The sequence below is a fragment of the Elephantulus edwardii genome, unplaced genomic scaffold (genome assembly GCF_000299155.1).
Source record: "Elephantulus edwardii isolate Elephantulus edwardi_28Jun2011 unplaced genomic scaffold, EleEdw1.0 scaffold00005, whole genome shotgun sequence".
Lineage (NCBI taxonomy): Eukaryota > Metazoa > Chordata > Mammalia > Macroscelidea > Macroscelididae > Elephantulus > Elephantulus edwardii.
The window spans coordinates 5,294,762-5,315,123 of record NW_006399755.1 but is presented as its reverse complement, the minus strand read 5'-3'; the positions used below and the strand labels follow the sequence as shown (position 1 = coordinate 5,315,123).

The window sequence follows — 20,362 nt, the reverse complement described above, 5'->3', positions numbered from 1 at the left end:
TCGAGTCGCCTGTGACTCATAGCGACCCTATGTACAACAGCCCTAAACTCCGCTCTGTCCTGTGCCAATCGCACTGTCTCTGACACTCCCATCCCAATTATCCATAGCCTTCACAATTACTTGCTATGCATCAGAGAGCTGGACAAGGACTAAGGATGATAGGAAAATCGATGACTTTGAGTTGTGCTGGAGAAGAGTATTGGACGTACCATGGACCACAAGGAGAATAAACAAGTCTGTTCAAGAGAGAGGATTTTGAAGCTTTGTTTCACATACTTTGAGCATGTAGCCAGGAGAGACCAGTCCTTGGAGAAGGACATAATGCTTGGAAAAGCAGAGCGACAGCACAGGAGAGGAAGACCATGGATGAGATGGATTGACATAATAACTGGGGTGATGGGATTAAGTTTTTCAGAGACAATGTGACTGGCTCAGGATACATTAGACTTCAGAGGTATTGTACATAAAGTCACTATGAGTCACAGGTGACTCGATGGCACATCACAACACATGCCAAAATTCAGATCAGTAACTAAACCAGTATAAAATAACAATTTTATTTAAATTTTTGAAAGAGCACTCTGGCTATAATTTTTTTTTAAAAAAAATCAGATAAACATCGAATTAAGTAAAACTCTAAACTATTAAACTCATTAAGCGAAAATATTTATGACTTTGGGGCAGAAATTTCAAGTTCTGGCACTCAGAGCAAAATCTGTAAAAGAACAATCTACATTGAACTTGACCGAATGTTATTCAAAGAAAGACCTCTGATATTCAAATGACATTATTAAGAAAGTGAAAAGACAGCTACAGACTGAGGTGGGAAATCATATAGCCAATGTCTAGAATATGGAGAAAACTCAAAAAAAACTCAATAATAAGAAAATAAATAACCGAAATTTAAAAATAATAAAATTTGGACAAAAAATCTACCAAAGTGATAAAGAGAGCAAGTAAGCACATGAAAATATGCTCACTATTAGTTTTATATACATTAAAATAGATTAAATATTTTTAAATGTTTATATGAAATATGTACAAAATATAGAAAATATTCTATATGAAACTATATGTAAAATATCTATGAAATATACAAAATTATATACTAAACATAACATATAAAATTATATAAATATATTGTTATATAAATACTTGGAAGCTGGATTGGCATCCACTTCCTAAACAATATGCCTCTGGAAACTCTATGAACTTTGAGAAGTGACGATAGTTATAGAAAAGCTTCAGGTCTTCTGTTCATAGGGTCACTATGAGTTATGCTCAACTCGACAGCAAGCAACAAAAACAACAATTAGTTATTGGAAAATACGGTTCAAAACAACAAAGATAGATAGTACTCAGGATGGCTGTTGTTTAAATGTTTTCCTTCAAATATTTGTTTTAGTTTGCATACATTGTGCCTCATGAATTTATATTGTGGGGGTTTTTTAGCATACCACATTCATTTTTTATTTTATTCTAGTCATTTATTTACAAAATTCAAATACATTGTTTTTCACACCAGATTCTTCCAGTTACCCTCACCCCCCCATGAGTAATCCTCCCTCCACCCACTGCACATTATCATCTGTTTCCATCATCCCCCATCTTAGATCCTTATCCTCATTCTATAATTATTTATACAATATTTGTCCTTGTGGGACTGAGTTAGTTCACTCAGCGTAATGCTCTCCAGTCCTTCTCAAGTTAGGTAATTATTTATAGAATCATTACTCCTGTATGCTGCATAGTATTCCATTGTATGAATGTACCATAATTTTTTGATCCATTCATTTGTGGTTGGACGTCTGGGCTATTTCCATTTTCTTGAGATGGTGAATAACGCTATCAACATTGGTGCACAGATCTCCATTTGAGCTTCACTTCTCATTTTCTTGGGATATATTCCAAGCAATAGAATAGCTGAGTCATATGGAATTTCTATGTTCAGCTTTTTGAGGAAGCACCAAACTGTCTTCCAGAATGGTTGTACCATTTTACAGTCCCACCAACAATGTATAAGAGTTCCTGCCACATCCTCTCCAACATTTATTACTTGCTGTCCAGGATTACTTTTTAAGAAAAGACCATTGATTCCAAGCATGGGCAAGGATGAAGTACAACTGGTACAGTTTAATGATTAGACTGAAAACAATATATCCACTTGGGAAATTGTTTTTTTTGTTTTTTTTTTTGGTTCCCATGTTTTATTCAGGGCTTATACAAAATATTCAAGAGAAATGAGTTTTAATCCTCATCTTTCTCCTCTTCTTCATCCTGGTTAATCTGGAAGTAACGTAATTCATAACTTTCTTTGCTGTTAGCAACTACGCGCAACCAATCACGTAGATTATTCTTCTTCAAATATTTTTTTGGTGAGATATTTCAAATGCCGTTTGGAAAAAGGCACCTGAGAGGTTACAGTTATCTTGCTCTTGCTTCTTTCGATGGTTACAACCCCTCCTCCGAGATTACCAGCTTTTCCATTAACCTTGATTCTTTCCTGAAGAAACTACTCAAAATTAGCAGCATCCATGATTCCTTCTTCTACTGGATGGGTACAGTCAAGGGTAAACTTCAGAACCTGCTTCTTTTTTTTACCCCCTTTCGCCACAGGCTTTTTCACAGGCGCCATGGCGGGAGCGAAGTCAGAAAGAGCTGTTTTATATTTCTTACAAGTATAAACATCTTTACTATATAACCTAACAGGTACATATCTAGGTTATTTATACAAGTGAGATGCAAAAACATGTCCATGCAAAAATCTGTACACAAATATTTGTAGTGAGTAGTGGGTTTATTTATAATTGTTTATTGTCCCTCAGCTGGAAAAGGAGTAGACAAACTGTGATATACCCAAACAGTGGAATTCCTCAGCAGTAAAAAGGAAGAGCTACTGATATGTTCAACTATATAAGTGAATCTCAAATATATTGTACCAACTGAAGGAAGTAATTTCTATGACATTTATCTTATGTTGTTGCTGTTATATGCCATCAGATCACCTCTGACTCATAGTGATCCTGTGTATAACAGCTCTGAACGCTGCTCTTTAAGCTGTTTCATTGTCTCTAACACACCAAGTCACTCCATCTCATCCAGGGTCTTCTTTTCTTATGCTGTCCCTCCACCCTTCGAAGCATGATGTCCCTTTCCAAGGACTGGTCCCACCTTGCAGAATGCCAAAGTATGTCACACAGAATTTCTAAATCCTTGCCTCCTGCAGGAGCAACCCACTCCAGGATGGATCTGTTTATTCTCTTAGCAGTCCATGGTATATTAAGTACTCTTCTCCAGCACCACAACTCAAAGGTATCAATTTTTCTTCTGTCATCCTTAGTTGTTGTCCAACTTTCTGATTCAGCATAATTGCGAAGACCATGACCTGGATCAGGCACCCCTTGGTCTCTAAACTGACACCATTGCTCTTCAGTACTCTGGAGAGGTCCCAGCAGATTTTCCCAGTGCAATTTGTCTTTTGATTTCCTGTGCTGCTTATAACATTCTGAAAAAGGCAAAACTAGAAACAGAAAGTAGATTAGAGGTTGCCAGAAAGAAGTCAGAGATGGAAGGCTGGGGAACTTTTGTGGAGCTGCTGCTTCTTTGGTGATGGTACTTATGCAGTGGTACGTATATGTCAAAACTCACAGAACTCTGTGTTCTAGACAGTGTGTATTATTAGATACACACTCTTAATTTTTTTTAAATGGGGAAATCCTTTAAGTAGCTTTGACATATCATATATGATCTAAACACACCTTTCCTTTGTTTTTTCCTACATTAAACTTCTGCCTTTCTTTCTCCCCTTGCTCAGTCTGCTCCAACTATATTGGGTGCCTTGTTCTTCAGGCTATTATTGAGCCTTTTTTTCCACTCTTGTACCTCACTTTTATTTTCTACTGGTTGTTTTTTTTTAACACCAGGTCTTTCCCCTTTCCTTTACACAGCCCTCCCTCCACAATCATATTGTGCAACCCTATGATTAGACTCCCCTCTCCCCAAACCCATGGATCCTCGTACTTGACTCCAACATTTGTTACTTGCTACCCTGCTAAACTTTGCCACTGCTACTGGGGTAAGATGGTATCTAATTGTGGTTTTGGTTTGCATCTCTCTTATGGCCAGTGATTTTTCATATGTCTGTTGACCATCTCCTCTGTTAAAAGCCTTTTCATGTCTCTTGGCCATTTTGTAATTGGATTATCAGTCTTTTTCTTCTGGAGGCCCAGGAGTATTCTGTAAACTTTCATTAAGAGACTCTTATCTGAGATGGTATTGCCAAATGTTTGTTCCCATTCAGTAGATTTTCTTTTCACCCTGTTGGAAAAAGTTTTTGATGAGCAGAGAGAGTTCCATTCATCTGTTTTATCCTCTTCAGGTTGTTGATTTCTGGCTGTATTTTTCAGTCCCTTTATACTGTAGACTGGGCCTTCTAAGCTTGATCCCAGTTTGTCTCTTAGGAACTTTATATGTTTGGGCTTTATTCCCAGGTCTCTGATCCACCTTGAGTTGATTTTTGTGTATGGTGTAAAATGTGGATCCTGTTTCCATTTTCTGCAGTTAGCAGTCAAGTTTTCTAGCACCATTTGTTGAAGAGGTTGTCATCTCCCCGTTTGATAGGTTTTATTTCCTTTCTTTTTTTTCTATATTTTATTAATTTTCATAAACATTTACAGAGATTTTGGGCTTCCATTCATTCATTGTTGCACTATTCTCTCTACCCTCCTCCCAGTTTGTTCTTGTCCAAATGCCACAGTGCTTGTCAAAGCCAGTTCTGATTAATCTTCTTTGTCAGTGTGTCCTTTGCCATTCCCTTTCACTCCTCCCTGAGAGAGACTTCACCCTGAGTCATAAGGAAAATGGGATGGCGTATTCTCTTAGCTACTTCCTGCTGAAGAGGGACGCTGTGGGTTTCAGGGTGAAGATCTTCTCTCACTACTCTAAAGGGCCCCTTTGGCAGTAGGAAACACATAGACTATTATGGAGATTGATTTTGGAATTTAGATGCACTCTTATTGATTGTGCTTGGCCGTTCCTTTCTAATATCAGTTGACCATAGAGAAATGGGTCCATTTTTGGGTTCTCAATTCTGTTCCACTGATCTATGTGCCTGTCATTGTACCAGTACCATGCAGCTTCGGCTATTTCTGCTGTCTAGTAGGTTTAATATTTATTGTTTCTTTTAATACTTCTGCCACATGCTCATAACTGTATAGTTTCTTCCCTCTTAGCAGCACTTTATTAGCCTGCATACCATTTCTTACAATAGTACTGAGAGATGGTTTCTCTCTCTTCTTCCCTCCTCCCTCCTTTTCTCCCTCTCCCTCCCCCACCCCCTGTGTTCACCCTTTATTAGAATGTAGGCTTTATGTATCTTTACTGCTATTTTCACATTCTGTAGAATAATGCCTAGCCTATAAGAGGTGTTCAGTAAGAATTCATAGGCTAAAAGAATGAGTGTTAGCTTTAGGCTATTTAGCACAATGGTTTGACCAGCTGTAAAATTATTTTGATAAGTACTCATGGAATGTTCACACTCACTAATTGACTAACTTGACCTTCTAGTGGGCCAGAGCCTGTAATTTGCACAGGAGGAAATTGCCCATCTTTCTCTCTTGGAGCAGCTAGTAGATTTGAACTGCCTTCCTTTGGGTTGGCATCCAGCTTCTTATCCATGAGGCCAACAAGAGAGCTCATAGAAACTTAGAGGATAATATATGTATGTGTGTGTATGTACATATGTGTTTATATTTCAGTAATAAATATTTATATTAAGCAAGTCTGTGATTGTTTGCCTAAGAGATTCATGTTAATGTCCTTGAAAAGGGAGTATGTTTTCCTTTTTTAATAATGTAATTTGATAGAAACAGGGTATTTTCTGGGTATGTTTTAGGGGTGGGAGAGGAGCTTTGAAAGTTCTACTCTGTAAATTATTTTTCCCCATATACCAAGACTTACTAAGCCAGTTGAGACTAGAGGACTCCCTCACACAGTGGCTCTGAGATAATCTTTAAGTTTTGAACCACAGTCACCCTTGAGACCATCTTTTAGTGAAGTAACAGATTGGCAAACGTAAAACAAAGAATATATTGCCCATGTGTATGATGTACCATTATGAAACCATCTATGTGAGTCTTAAAGGCTAGCAACATTCTAAACCAGAGAAGATGCTTTGAATATCTAGGTATTTTCTAGGGGGTGGGGGAACAGCTCACGATAAATCTACATTGTCAACCTAAACCAGGTCTCTTTGTTCTATTGCAAACCTAAAATAAGTCATATAAGATACTGTGTTTGTTTAGCAAGCTAAATTGAAGTTTAATAGTCGTGTTTACTATGACTTCTATTCGAACATGAATGTCCTTTATGCCATTGTCTTAAAACTGTGTTTACTTACAAGAGGCCTTTGCTTTTAGTCAGTATATTTAAAACTGACCTACTGGTATATTTTTGTTCTTTTTTGGCTGGTAAAACTGCTAGGTAATCAAATCACAAGGTTACTGGTGTACCTAACTCTCTTCATTGTTGTCCATATTGGCCCTCTGGTTTGGACTATCTGAGGTCTGTTTTTATTCTAAAGGAAGCCTTAGAGACTGAGTACATAGAGAAGCAGATATTGAGTGCACATTGAATGGTGAAATGAGCTACTGTTTATTCTTCAGTCATATAATTGGTTGAGTTCAGACAATAATGTAGCATCTGTTGCTACACTGTGCAGGAATATTGTCAAAATAGAACAGCCTCAGACAGGTGGATTAGAGGGAGAACTAGAGAAAAACCCGGGAACTATTACATTAAATTTGACTGAAAGTAGGTGCAATGAGAATAATCATTATAGCGATCACAATAGTTACTGGGTATTGAGCATATCTCTTCAGCACAGTGTTAGGTACAGCATAGAGTTAGATGCTAAGCACTTTTCTACTGATTTTTATTCTTGCATTTTTAATAATATAACAAATTTAAGGTTGTGGATTTCCTCTGAACTGTGCTGTAGGTGTATTCCATAAATGCTGTTATTTCATTATACATTCTGATAAAAATGTAGTAATTATTTTCTTCTACATTGTTGTGAGTCAAGTACAACTCACCGCAACCCTATGAACAACGGATCTGAATCCTATGCCCTATCCTGTGCCATCCTAACACTTTGTGACACACTAGAACCCAGATCAAGGGTCTTCCTCTCCTTCACTGACCCTCCACCCTTCCAAGCATCATGTCCCTCTCCAAGGAATAGCCCCTCATAACAACATGCCCTCTTTAGGTGATGTGAAGCCTCATCATATTTGCCTCAAAAGAGCATTCTGGTTATACCCTCTCTAAGATATATTCTTTTGGCAGTCCATGGGATGTTCAGTACTATTCTGCAAAACCACAGCTAAGAGGCATCAATTTTTCTTCTGTCATTCCTATTCATTATCCAGCTCTCCAATGCATAGCAAGTGATTGTGAAGACCATGGCCTGACGCAGACCCACCTTAGTATCATTGCTCCTCAGTAATTTGGATAAGTCTCTTACCTGCTGATTTTCCTAGTGCAGTACATCGCCTTATTTCCTTACTTACCATATTTCTTCTAAATGTTGTTTTTATTGTTGTTGTTGATTACCGTCAAGGCGAGCACAATTCATAGTGACTCTATAAACAAAAGACTTAACGCCTTTCCATATTATCATCGTTTCTCCACATTCATAGAGTTTCCAGAGTCTTCTGGTTTAGGAAATGGATTCCACTCCTGCTTCCAAACCTGGTTTACAACCGGCAGCTCCACCAAACACTGTCCACATTGGGAAACCTTTCTGGTATTTGATACCCCAATGGCACAAGGTTCAGCATCACAGCAATCCCAGGTTACTTTATACAGCACATTGACAAAGTGTAATGTACAAAGTGGAGAGTGTTCCTCCAGATATAACAGCATTAGTCTCATTTAGCAGTGGTTAAGTGCCGTCAAGTCAAAAAAGACTCAGAGTAGGCTTTGCACAAAAGACCTAAACTCTGTTCTATAACTAACATCATTTCTGTACATTTAGAGAGTTTGTAGAGTTTCCAGAGGCATCTAGTGTAGGAAGTGGATGCCAATCCTGCTTCCTAGCATGACTCAATCAATCTGGAAGCTTTTAACCTAGAAGAACTTTTTTTTTTTAGTACCTTAGCATTTAATTGACTTTTTGGTGAATATTTCAAAATTTAAAAACCATATCTGATATACAAAACATAAATATGCATTCCTATTATAAACTTATTTATGTGCTATCTCTTGCCAGAGTCATATAATCATCTCTTGTCATAGGTACAGAAGTAATAAAAAATTGATAAGGGAAAAAGCAATCAGTGAAGTAGGAGAGGCCATATATATCTTCACACACCCTTTAATAAATAACATAGAATAAATATAAATGTCCCACGAGAATATCCATGATTCCAGGAGGAAAGATATACTTGGGTTGGCATGCTTGCTTATCCTGCAAGCAAACAAAGGGTTCTGGTATATCAAAGATAGTAAGGAGGACACAAGATAGGACAAGATTCAGACCTGTTGTAAATAGGATAGCTATGAGTCCTACTTGACTTGGTGACATTGGGTTTGTATTAATGAATAATGTTAACAAGAGCTTTTGCTGATGATCAGCTGGATTTCATGCATTTTGAGCCCTGTATTTGTTTTGTTTTGTTTTTTTAATTTATTAATTTCAATGAAAATTTGAAAATTTACAGACTTTGGATTTCCATTCATTCATTGTTGCACTTTTCTGCCCTCCTAACCCTCCCCCCCAGAACACTACCCTCTTGGAAAAGTAGAAGAAAAATTCTTTCATTGTTTTACAATCCTTCCCCCCAGGTCCACTCTACTATGCAACCTTCATTCTGGACTCCTGTCAGGACAAAAATACCTGATCACATCCCTTTTAAACAGTTTTCTCCCTCATCTGTTTCAATGCAGTATACATTATTTAACCCATCTTCCTCAGTCTCCCCTCAACCTCGATGTCAGTCCTGTTTTACAACAGTGGCACCATGCAGTATTTGTCCTTTTGTGACTGAGATACTGCACTCAGCATAATGTCCTCCAGGGTCACCCATTTTGAATAATACTGCATGAGTTCCTTGTTTTTTTTTTCAATACAGCGTAGTATTCCATTGTGTGAATATACCACAGCTTCTCTAGCCATACGTTTGTTGATGGGCACTTAGGTTGTTTCCAAGTCCTTGCTATTGTGAACAAAGCCACGATAAACATGGGTGTGTAGGACATTTTGAGGAAGACTCCTAGTCAAGTGTAAATCCTTCTTCTAGATAGTCTATTTTATTTACATTTTCTTGTTAGTCCCATGATATGTAAAAGAATGTTTCATTTCTTTTCCTCCTCATTAGACGATAGACTTTAGTTTTGAAAGTTGCTGTTGAAGTCTTAGAAAATTTAAGTCTTAATTTTTTTTTGTTATTATAGTTGTATGCTAATTGGGAAAGAAAAAATTTATGTTGATGAGAAATTTGAAACATTAAAATATTCAAGAACAGAGTGTCATGTGCAGTCTTTGCTAACATTATTCTGACTTACCTAAGGTACTTTTTCAGGGTGCTTTTTGTTGTTGTTGTGCACCATTGAGTCAGAATCAACTCATAACTGACCCTCTTGCAGGTTTTCAGAGGCAGTAAATCACATGGGAGGAGGTGGCCGATCCATCTCCCATTGAACAGCTGGTGAATTCGAACAGCACTCCTTTGGCATCACACCTAGAAACAAAAAAAAATAGTTTTGTGGATTTCTGCCTTAGATTCCCCACATGGGCAAGAACAATAGGAAGCTTCCAATGGAGTGTCGTGAATGTGAAACATGTAATACTATGGGTTGAGAATAGGGAAAACTGAGTTTGATCCCTAGTCTAACCTAACAGTTTACTTAATTTGTTTGAGTTGTACTCTCATTTGTAGAATGTAAGGTTTGTTTTATTCTTTAGATACAAAATTCTGTCATTTTTAGACTTAACTTTATCTGTAACATCTATACCAACACCAAGAGGCTGTTGCCCAAACAGAGCAAGGGAATTTTGTATGGTTTAAGATCAAGAAAGGTTTGCATCAGAGCTGTAACCTTTCTCCATACCTATTCAGTCTGTATGCTGAGCAAATCATTCAAGAAGCTGAACTTGATGAAGAACAATTTGGCATCAAAATTGGAGGAAGACTAATTAACAGTCTTTATCATGCAAATGACAAAACCTTGCTTGCTGAAAGCAGTGAAGTTTAATATGGGTTGCATCTTAATATAAAGAAAAAAATTTTTCCCCACTAGGGCCGATAGGCAGTGTCATGATAGATGGAGAAAAGAATGACATTGTCAGTAATAATCATCTTAGGTAGATACACAGTGACAATCTTGGTACCAGAAGGAGATCAGGAGACATATTGCTTTGGAAAAGTCTGCTGTCAAGGACCTCCAAATTTATTGAGGATCTGTAATATCATTTTGAAGACTAAGGTACACTTGAATCAGGCATGGTCTTTTCAGTCACTTTCTATGCATCTGGGAGCTGGACAGGGAGTAAGGATGACAAGAGAATTGATGACTTTGAGTTGTGGTGTTGGAGAATAGTACTGAATATCCCATGGGCTGCCGAAAGAACAAACAGATATGTCTTGGAGATGATGCAACTTGAGTTCTCCTTGGAGGCAAGGATAGTAAAGGTTCATCTCACATACTTTGGGCATGTTTTTAGGAGAGGCTATTCTCTCAAAAGGAGCATCATACTTAGGAAGGTGAGGGGTCAGTGAAGGAGAGGAAGACCCTCAATGAGATAGATTGATACAGCGACTATAGCAACGGGCATCACTTTATGGAAAATAGGATATTATGTGATTTGAACATTGTACAAATACCACATATACTGGCAGTTTTCAGATTATGAACAACTTCTGTTATTGTCTCCCTTTAAATCGGATTTGTAACTAAATCAGAAGAGCTTGGTATAGTTCATATATAACATCAATTTAATATTTTAATACATATTACAAAATAACCCTTAGATTGTTATGAACCCTGATAAGTCACTCAAATTTTTAAAATAATGAACTTTACAGTGTTTGGGACCACAAATATTTATGATGGAGTGTTGCCAAACAAGTTATTACACAGCCCATGACTGTATATATTTGTGTGTGTATGTATGCATATATGTGCATTTGTGTCTGTTGTAAATGTTCCTAATAGTCTTAGTTCATATCATAGAAAGGAAGCCACTGGGTGTCTGTGATCTGTTGCCTTAAAACTAAAACCTAGAGAGAAAATTACAAAAAACCCCACACACCCCTACCTAAACCTATCAGAAAAACAAATTCACTTTTAACTATTTTTTGTGGTGACCCATCAATTTAATAATGTAAGTGTCATTAAGGTGGGATTTGTTTTAATTCATTGGTTGACCTTCTAGCAGGTCTACCTAAACCTATCAGAAAAACAAATTCACTTTTAACTATTTTTTGTGGTGACCCATCAATTTAATAATGTAAGTGTCATTAAGGTGGGATTTGTTTTAATTCATTGGTGACCTTCTAGCAGGTTTTCAGAGGTAGTACATTGCAAGAGAGGAGATTGCCTGTTTCTCCCAAAGAACAGCTAGCAGATTCAGACTATGTCCCTTTGTGTTGGTCACTCGGTTCCTGACCAGTAGGCCATCAGAGGTCCTTTTTAGGCTAGTAGTAAGAAGTTAAAAAATTTGGTTCTACTGTATAAGCATTAGGCTTGGCTTATTGAGCAGAGCAATTTTTTTTTATTCATTCTTAGAAATAAGATGGTTTTATTCCTCAGCTGGTCCCTTTCTCACCGTCCCATCCATTCCATAGTTTGACACTTCCTTTTTCCTTCCTTAGGCCATCCGGCTCTCCTTAGAGCAAGCCCTGCCTCCAGAACCAAAGGAAGAAAATGCTGAGCCTGTGAGCAAACTGCGGATCCGTACTCCCAGTGGCGAGTTCCTAGAGCGGCGTTTCCTGGCCAGTAATAAGCTACAGATTGTCTTTGATTTTGTAGCTTCCAAAGGATATCCATGGGATGAATTCAAGTTACTGAGCACCTTTCCTAGGAGGGATGTAAGTTCTCATACCCCGTCTCCCAAATGAAGATACCCCATTATTAGGGCTGAGCAAAACAGTCAATTGATACAAACTTCAATAAGATGGCACACCTAGGAATACTTTATTTTCTAACCATTCTCTCCTCAACTTTTAGGGAAATTGTGGCTTACCAAGGCCAAAGATACATGCACAGTAGTCTATGTAAAAAATTAGGTACTGCCCCTTTCTTCTTTCCTGCCTTATTTCTCCATGTCAGCATTCCCATGTTAGATGTGCTTTCCCAAGGTTTAACCTGTATTCTTTAAAGATAACTTGGGGATGATTTTAGATGCACTTGAGTGTCATACCTAACCAAAAAGTTTTGGAGGTTTTTGTTTGAGGTTTTTTTTAGTTGTTTTTTGTTTTCAAATATGGTAGGATTACCAGTTTGGAAAGTTAGGAAGGGTGACTTATATTGACTGTATCTCTGTATTGCAACATGGTGTTTGATAGTCTCTCATAATATTTGCCAAGTAAAGAAATAATAGATCTATAACTTGGCAGCTTTATTGCTGAATAATTAATGTTTAAAAAAATGTTGCTTGCTTAAGAGCTTACCATATCCTTGGAGATAACCTATCATTTCATGCCATCAGGTCATTTCTACTCATATCAACCCTATATAACAATAGAAATACCACATAGGTTTTCCTATCCCGTGTTCTTTACAGGGGCAGATCACCACATCTTTTCATACAGAGTGGCTGAAGGGTCCAATCCACCAACCTTTCAGTTAACCTGGCTCTTAACCATTGCACCACAAGGGCTCCTTAAAGAGAAGAACCTACAGATTCTGTGGTTAATCCTTTACTGTTAGGCTATTAGACTGATAGATTTGGGGGGGGCGGGGATTGGATTCAGAAAAATTTTAAGATGCTAAAACCTTACAAATGAACCTGGAGACTAGAAAGATTGATTTCTATTTGGCATGGAAAGATCATGCTTAACAGCAATTATTGGTTGATTTAAGAATATATATTAATAATGTGTTGTGACTGCTACCCAAAAAGCTACTTGTATATTTTGTTACGGCATAAAAGTAACAGAATAGGTTAGTGATACTATGCAAGTCTTCACTAAAATAAACTATCTCTGAAAGAGTCCTTGGCTTCATTCTGCAACAAGAAGCTTGAAGAAATAGACAAGTCTGAAGCAGGGTTGCAAGAAGATAAAGGAACTAGTAATCCTGTCAATTCAGAAACTTTCCCTCTAAAGAAGGAAAGGCCATAAAAACATGAGTGTTGTTTTCAGCTGTCCTAATAAGTCTTGCCATGGTTAAGAGTACTGAATATCCTGAGTACTAACAAAAGAACAAACAGGTATGTCTTGGAGAAGGTGTAGCTAGAATGTTCTCTGGAGGCAAGGATGGTGAAGCTTTATCTTTAATACTTTAGGGCATTTTTCTAGGAAAGTCTAGTCCTTAGGGAAGGACTTCATGCTTGGAAAGAAGAGGGGAAGTTTATGAGAGGACAACTCTCAACCAGGTAGATTGACACAGTGACTACATCAAATTCTTAAGTGGGTCAGAGATTGTGAAGATGGCACAACATAGGACATTGTTTTTCTAGGGTCGTTGTGAGTCTTACTCAACTCTACAGACTTAAAAACAAGTTTTGCCCTCTAAGAAAGCATCTGACTTTGTGACACTCTGGGGCAACACTAAGATCAATGGATTCAAAGTTATGGGAGGCAAATTTTAGTCTAATGTAAGTAAGCATTTTCTTAAAAAGTAATATCTAGTAATTTTCCCTTAGTTAGAAATACCTAAGCACTATTCAGGAAGCAGGGCTTTACGAAGAGGAGTGTGACATCAAGATTGGAGAAAGACTCCTCAACAGACTACAATATGCTCATGACACAACCTTACTTGCTGAAACTGAAGAAGACCTGAAGCGCTTGCTGCAGAAGGTCAAGGACTGTAGTTTCAATAAGGATTGAAGCTCAACATCAAGAAAACAAAGATTCTTACCACTGGACCATTTGTCAGCACCATGAGAGATGGAGAGGAGATTGAAGTTGTTAGCAATTACAGCTTGCTTGGATCCACAGTCAACACTCTTCACATCAACAGTCAGGAAATCAAAAGATGTATTGAATTGGGAAAATCTGCTCTTATGGTCCTCTCCAGAGTGCTGAAAAACAACAATGTCACTCCAGAGACAAAGGTGCACCTGATCCAGGCCATGGTCTTCCCAATTACTTGTTATACTTTAGAGGGCTGGGCAGTGACTGAGGATGAAAGAAGAATAGATGCCTTCAAGTTGTCGTGCTAAAGAAGAGTCTTGAATATACCATGGACTGCCAAGAAAATAGGTCTGTCTTGGGATGAAACCAAGTCTCTCCTTGGAGGCTAGGATTTTGAAGCTCAGTCTCACATACTTTGGGTACATGGCCAGGAGAGACTGGTCCTTGGAGAGGGGATCATGCTCGGAAGGACAGCAGGAGAGGAAGACCCTGGATGAGATGGATTGATACAGTATCTGGGGCAGTGGGGTTTGGTGTGTCATAATTAGTGAGACTGGCTTAGAACAGAGAAGGGTTCAGAGCTGCTATACATAGGGTCACTTTATGTCATAGGCGACTCCACAGCACATAACAAAAAGCATACTATGTTGGTTGTTTCTTATTTAAGCCTCTTGTTTAGAGTCAACTAGGCCTCAGAGAGGGCTTTTTTATTTAAAAGTTGGTTGTTACTGTATTTTGGAAGAACATTCTTCTAAGTTGTACAGTACTGTTCTGTCAGTATGCTGTACTAAGGTCACCTGAGGTTGCTGTGATGCTGAACCTTGTGCCATTGGGGTGTCAAATGTCATAACAGTTTTCCATGGTGTACAGTGTTTGGTGAAGTTTAAGACAGGTTTGGAAGCAAGAGTGGCATTCACTTCCTAAACAACATGCCTCTGGAAATTATGAATTTTGATAAATGACTATAGTTCTGGAAAGTCTTCAGACCTTTTGTTCATAGGGTCACTGTGAGTCGTGCAGTCAACAACAAGAAGCACCACTAGGTGAGCCCTTTTCAAAAATGTCACAGAGAGGAGGGAGGATGAAGGATTTATATCTGATATTCCTGTTTTATATAGGATGGCATTTTGGCATAGCTTACCTATAAAGTACATAATATCGTATTGTCTGTGATTCTGTTATGATCTAAAAGCATGAGTACTAGTAACTTACATGAATTTCACACATTAAAACTAAGTACTCATAAAGGCTCTTCTTTGGACTTATATTTACTATCAGCTTTGCGTGACAGAGCTAGAAACTAGTGATAGATTTTTAAGTCTTCCAACCAACCACAAACATTGTCTGGATAGGATGAGCCTGCCACCAGAGCAGAGAACAGATGAAGAGGCCGTAGCCCAGCTCCATGGTGCTTATAGAGCCCACCAGCACCAAGAAGTTCGTCTATCCATTGTTAACTCAAGTTTTGATACCAAGAATGAGGATTATTAGGCAAGTAATTTGGAGAGTGGGAGATGCAAAAAATATCACCCAGTACAGGTCTGGGTTTTAAGCCCAAGTTCCAAGACAAAATTCCTCGATGAGTCCAAGCTGTGGTTTCAGTTCAGCAGTCAAATCCAAATCGTCCAACCAGTCTTGCCTCAGAGCAGTTATAAATCCACTTCTTCAAGCATCGGGCAAGAACAGCAACAACCTTTAACTGGCTAGCACAAAATGCAAGAAGCCTCAGGTAACACCTTGCGACAGTTTCTCTGCAGCAATGCCATAGTCTCTCCACCACCATCACCAGGGTTTCGCTCCAATCTCCCTCAAGTCTTAGCGCCACAATCTTGATTGCCTCAAGTCTTGCTGTCTGACACTCTTTCTCTTATCCTTGTACCACAACTGTTGATGATTTGCAAGACTGTGTATCTGCAGTTAAGGTAGCTGGGGAGCAGAGGTTGCTAATTGTAATTGCTTTTTTTTTTTTTTTAAAAAAAAAAGCCAACTCTTAAGCTAATACCACAAAGTGGTTCCACCTTATTCACATATATAATACAAACATGGTAAGAAAACACATGTCTACATATGGTCTATGGGTTATACCAGATTAGAAACTACTTTAAATTAGATGCCAGAATTGAACTCTAAATGTCTTAAACATTTAGAAATGAGCCACCATCAAAGAGTTTGATGTTAGTCTTATTCTCATTCTTAATGTTCTATGATGAAAATCTCACTTTGGGAAACTTTGAGAAACTAGAACCTAAATTGGTCTGACCACAGCCCTTGTTTTAAAGTCACTCTCCTCTTAAAAACGAAACACAATGCTCTGTTGAGCTGATTGTGACTCTTAGAGGCTTTGAGGTCTCAGAGAAATCTTTACATACAGGAAGAGAATGCCCATCTTTATCTTGTCAAAGAGCTGGTGGCTACAAACCACTTACCTTTCCATGAACAATGCAGCAGGTAATACACCATTATAGCACTTCTCCCTTTCTCAGGACCTATTAAATGAAAACACTAAAAGAATGAGAGGCTAAAAATTTTCCTGGCTTTTAAAATTAAACTTTATGTTCGTTCAGAGTTATTTTTTAAACCTAATTATTAGAGGTTTAATGATGAATATTAAAGACCTTTCCCACGGGGTGAAATTCTGGACGATGGAGAGTTGCTTTTTTTTTATTGGGAAAAACATATTGGGGGTACAAGGAGGTGAGGGTTGGGGGCAGAAGGGTGAGGATGGGCCAGGATGCAGTTGCAGAGCTGCACAGTTTGGTCGGTGGGGGGAGCAGGTGAAGGAAATGATGAGGGTCCAGTGGGGATCAGATGCTACAGAGGAATGACAAGCATTTTCCAATAGTAATTAAACAAACTGTCTTATTGGTTTGGGAATTGGATGCCGACTCTCTGGCTTCTTCATGCTGAACAGGGGTGTAGATATAAAGGGGGGAAGGGAGGACGCTTTATCACCTTCCTGGTGGTCTTGGGTTACAGCTGCTTGCCTTCTTGCTCTGTTAGAAGATATTTTCCTGTCATTTGCTCCCCTCTGGACTGCAAAGTGTTTCCCCAGGTGGGTCCAGTGTGGATGGCTGGTTGAACCCAGAGGCTCCATCCTCCTTTGCTTCCTTAGCTGTCAGTTGTATTTCCTTTTTGTCACTGGCACTGGGTTCAGGGTCAATTCTGGAGTAAAACTCAGAGTTAAGGTTACCTATAGGAAAGGGAGCAAACCTGGAGAGAACAAACTTGTGAGTTACAAATAGAAGGGCCTTGAGGGTGTTGCTTTCAGGTTTACTGGGGGGGAGGGTGGCAGAAGGTGGCCTAGGTAACATTCTCTGGATACCCTAGGCATTCTTTTTTTTTTTTTCTCCTTCCCCACCCAGGGGTCAGATGGCACAATCTGGGGACTGAGGAGCTCACCCTGAGGGCCGCAACAGTTCGCCCCAAGCCGGGGGCCAAGTGCAGCCCACCCCGGGCCGGGGGCCGAGGGCAGCCTGCCCCAGGCAGAGGGCCGCGACGGCTCGCCCCCGGGCAGGGGGTTGAGGACAGCCCGCCCCGGGCAGAGGGCCGCGACAGCTGAAGTAGTCTTTTTTTAAAAAAGAAGAAGGAAAAGTGTGTGTGTGTACACCGTCAAATTGGATCTGACTGGTACAGGAGACTACCCCTCCTTCTCCAGCAAAGCATGAAGTAGAGTCTGGGTTTGTTTTTTTTTCCCCCCCAGGTGCCTGTCGGGGCCTGGGTTTCAGCTGTCCACACCACAGCAGTGGGCAACGAGCTTAAAGCCCCTGATGGCTCTGGGCGCTGACTCTCACCAGTGGCTATGGATGAAGTCACAGGTGATTTTCAGCCAGCACCGGAGGAGAGTTGCTTTTTAAAAGGAGCACCAAGACTGTGAAGCAAAATGCCTAGACTGCTACAGCCCACCTTGAACCCAACTGAACATACCCTCTGTTCAGGCCCTTGAGTACAGATTCAAATATCAGTATGGGTTAAACCTGAAAAGAGTGTCAATCACTTGGTCGAAGAGGAAATCTACTCCTAATTTAGATGATTCCTCTTTACTTTTACACAACTGAAAAATACTATTCAATTTGTTTAACAGTCTTTTCTTCTAAAGCCTTTTCTACACCTACTTTTTTTTTTTACTTATGTCTAAAGACCAATGTAGACTCCTTTCCCTAGAGAAAAGTCTAACCAAAGTATTTATTAGAAGCTTCCCTCTCCTCCCTATCAACAATACCTATCATAGGTCCATTTTATAGTCCTTGACCAACCTGGGATTGTCTGCCACACAGTGCTGTTTTGTTTTTTTGGTTTTTTGTTGTTTTGTTTTGAAGTAAGACCACATTCTGTTTGTCCCTCTCTGCTTAAAAGCTCTTTAGTGATTCCTAAAAAATGTGTTACCCTAGAGGAAGTATCCGTTTGTGATTGATCCCCACCTGTAACTAAAACTGCATTCCATAAGGTTTCAAATAGTTATAGTCCTACCACAGTCAATCACCAGCCCTTTCTGAAAAGCCCTATTGGACAAATTCGAAATACCACCCATTTAGTTAGTAGACAGGCCTATAAACTGTCCAAGCCATTTACAGAACTTCATAATTCCCTCTTGTTGTTGTTTTTGTTGTTTACCATATAGTCGGAACTGACCCATAGCTGACACTCCAGCAGGTTTTCAGAAGCAGTTAATCACGAGAGGAGATTGTTCGTCCTTCCACAGAGTAGCTTGGGGCCTCAAACAGTGTGCCTTTGAGATTGCTGCACAGTTTCTTACCAGTAGGCCACCAGAGCTCTTCATAGTTCCCTACTGCCTGCCCTACAAGAAGTACGGACTCTTTAGAATGTTTTCTGAAACTTTAAAATTGGATGTGTACTTACCTTTCCAGCCTTATAACCTGCCGCATCTCATCACTTATTTCCATTACCTGCAAATGTGAACTCTAGCTTCATAATACGTTATTCACCAAAGTTACAAAATATTCTCATGGCTCTGCTTTTATGTACTCCATTCTGTCTTCCTTGAATAATACCCTCACCACTTTACCTGCCTTGTTTGAACATGGTTTTTTAATGCCCAGCTCAGATACCATCCCGTCTGTGAAGCCTCCCTCCTCTCCTAAGCAGTTGCTCCCACTTGTGTACCCATTACAGTTAATACATTTCCTCTCACTTATCTTCCTTTTCTCTCACTATAGAGACTGTCTATATTATGTTTGTGTCCATCCCCCCCCCCCATATTTCCCAGCATGGTGCTTCACATGGAAGCATTCAGTAACTTGTTGAATATTAATGATCTCAAGCTCCCCTAAATTTCATATTCCAGAATGAACTAGAGGGACTGCTCCAAAGAGAACAGATGCCCTAGGCCCACCCAGATTCCAGACCTAAGCCCAGAAAGCCCACCCAGGACTCATTAGGCCTACTAGAGAGCCAGAGGTGGGGTAAGATTTAATGGCCCTTCATCCCTTTTTGAATGTTCTTTCAATTTGAATGACTAGTGTTTTTGCAAAGCTATTCTGTAACCGCCATCTGTGTCTGCAAGGATTAGGATCTAATTTGTAAAAGTCATCTTAAATTACAACCAAACTAAAGACTGTTAAAAAGCACATCTTAAGACCTTGCCTCTTTAATAATAAATAACATAAGACTTAACTCTAGGAGTCTTATTGTGTCCTTAGCCTTTCTTCCACAAAGCAGAGACTGGTTTCTCACCAAGGACCTGTTAAAACATTCTCCTCTCCCCACCCCCATCCCAACTCCTGCTAATCAAAACAATACTCCACCTTAAGATTTCTCAGCTGTCCAACTATTTACTAAATGTCTACTGTGTATATTTCACTGAACTGAAAACTGTGGGGTAACTAGTATCAGACACAGACCTTACCCAGAAAAGCTGATAATGATTAAGTTGCTGGGAGCATTAGGTTATTGTTGGATTTGTTTTTCTTCCTTCCCACGCCCCCATTTTGTTAATAGAAGTAACCAAGAGAAGGAGTAGTATCTATTTCCAGAGCTTTTCATCATTAACCTCTTCCTCTTAGACATGTTAGAGCCATTTGAGCATATTTGCTTTACGTGTAAAACATTGGCAGTGAGGTAGATGAGTACCAAAAGCTGAAGAATAACATTGTCCCCAATACTGCTCGGCCCACCTAAATATAGGGCAAAGTAAGAGGCTGCTGCCAGGTACCCAACTTTCTCCTTGGAACATACAGTGCCCAGTGCCACTGAGTCTGAAGCACCCATATCCTCTGCCTTTCCTCCTCTTTCCCACTCTCTCACCTTCCTCTGCTTCTTCCTTCCCT

At 39.3% G+C, this 20,362-nt stretch overlaps 1 protein-coding gene across 1 annotated transcript in view; it reads left to right on the top strand.

The window, feature by feature from the left end:
* The window catches only part of FAF1 (Fas (TNFRSF6) associated factor 1), a 548,275-nt gene that overhangs the window by 480,365 nt on the left and 47,548 nt on the right, over positions 1-20,362 (top strand). The window contains exon 18 of the mRNA XM_006879662.1: positions 11,874-12,089. Within this exon, the coding sequence (XP_006879724.1) occupies positions 11,874-12,089 (216 nt within the window). The remainder of the gene's footprint in view (positions 1-11,873; positions 12,090-20,362) is intronic.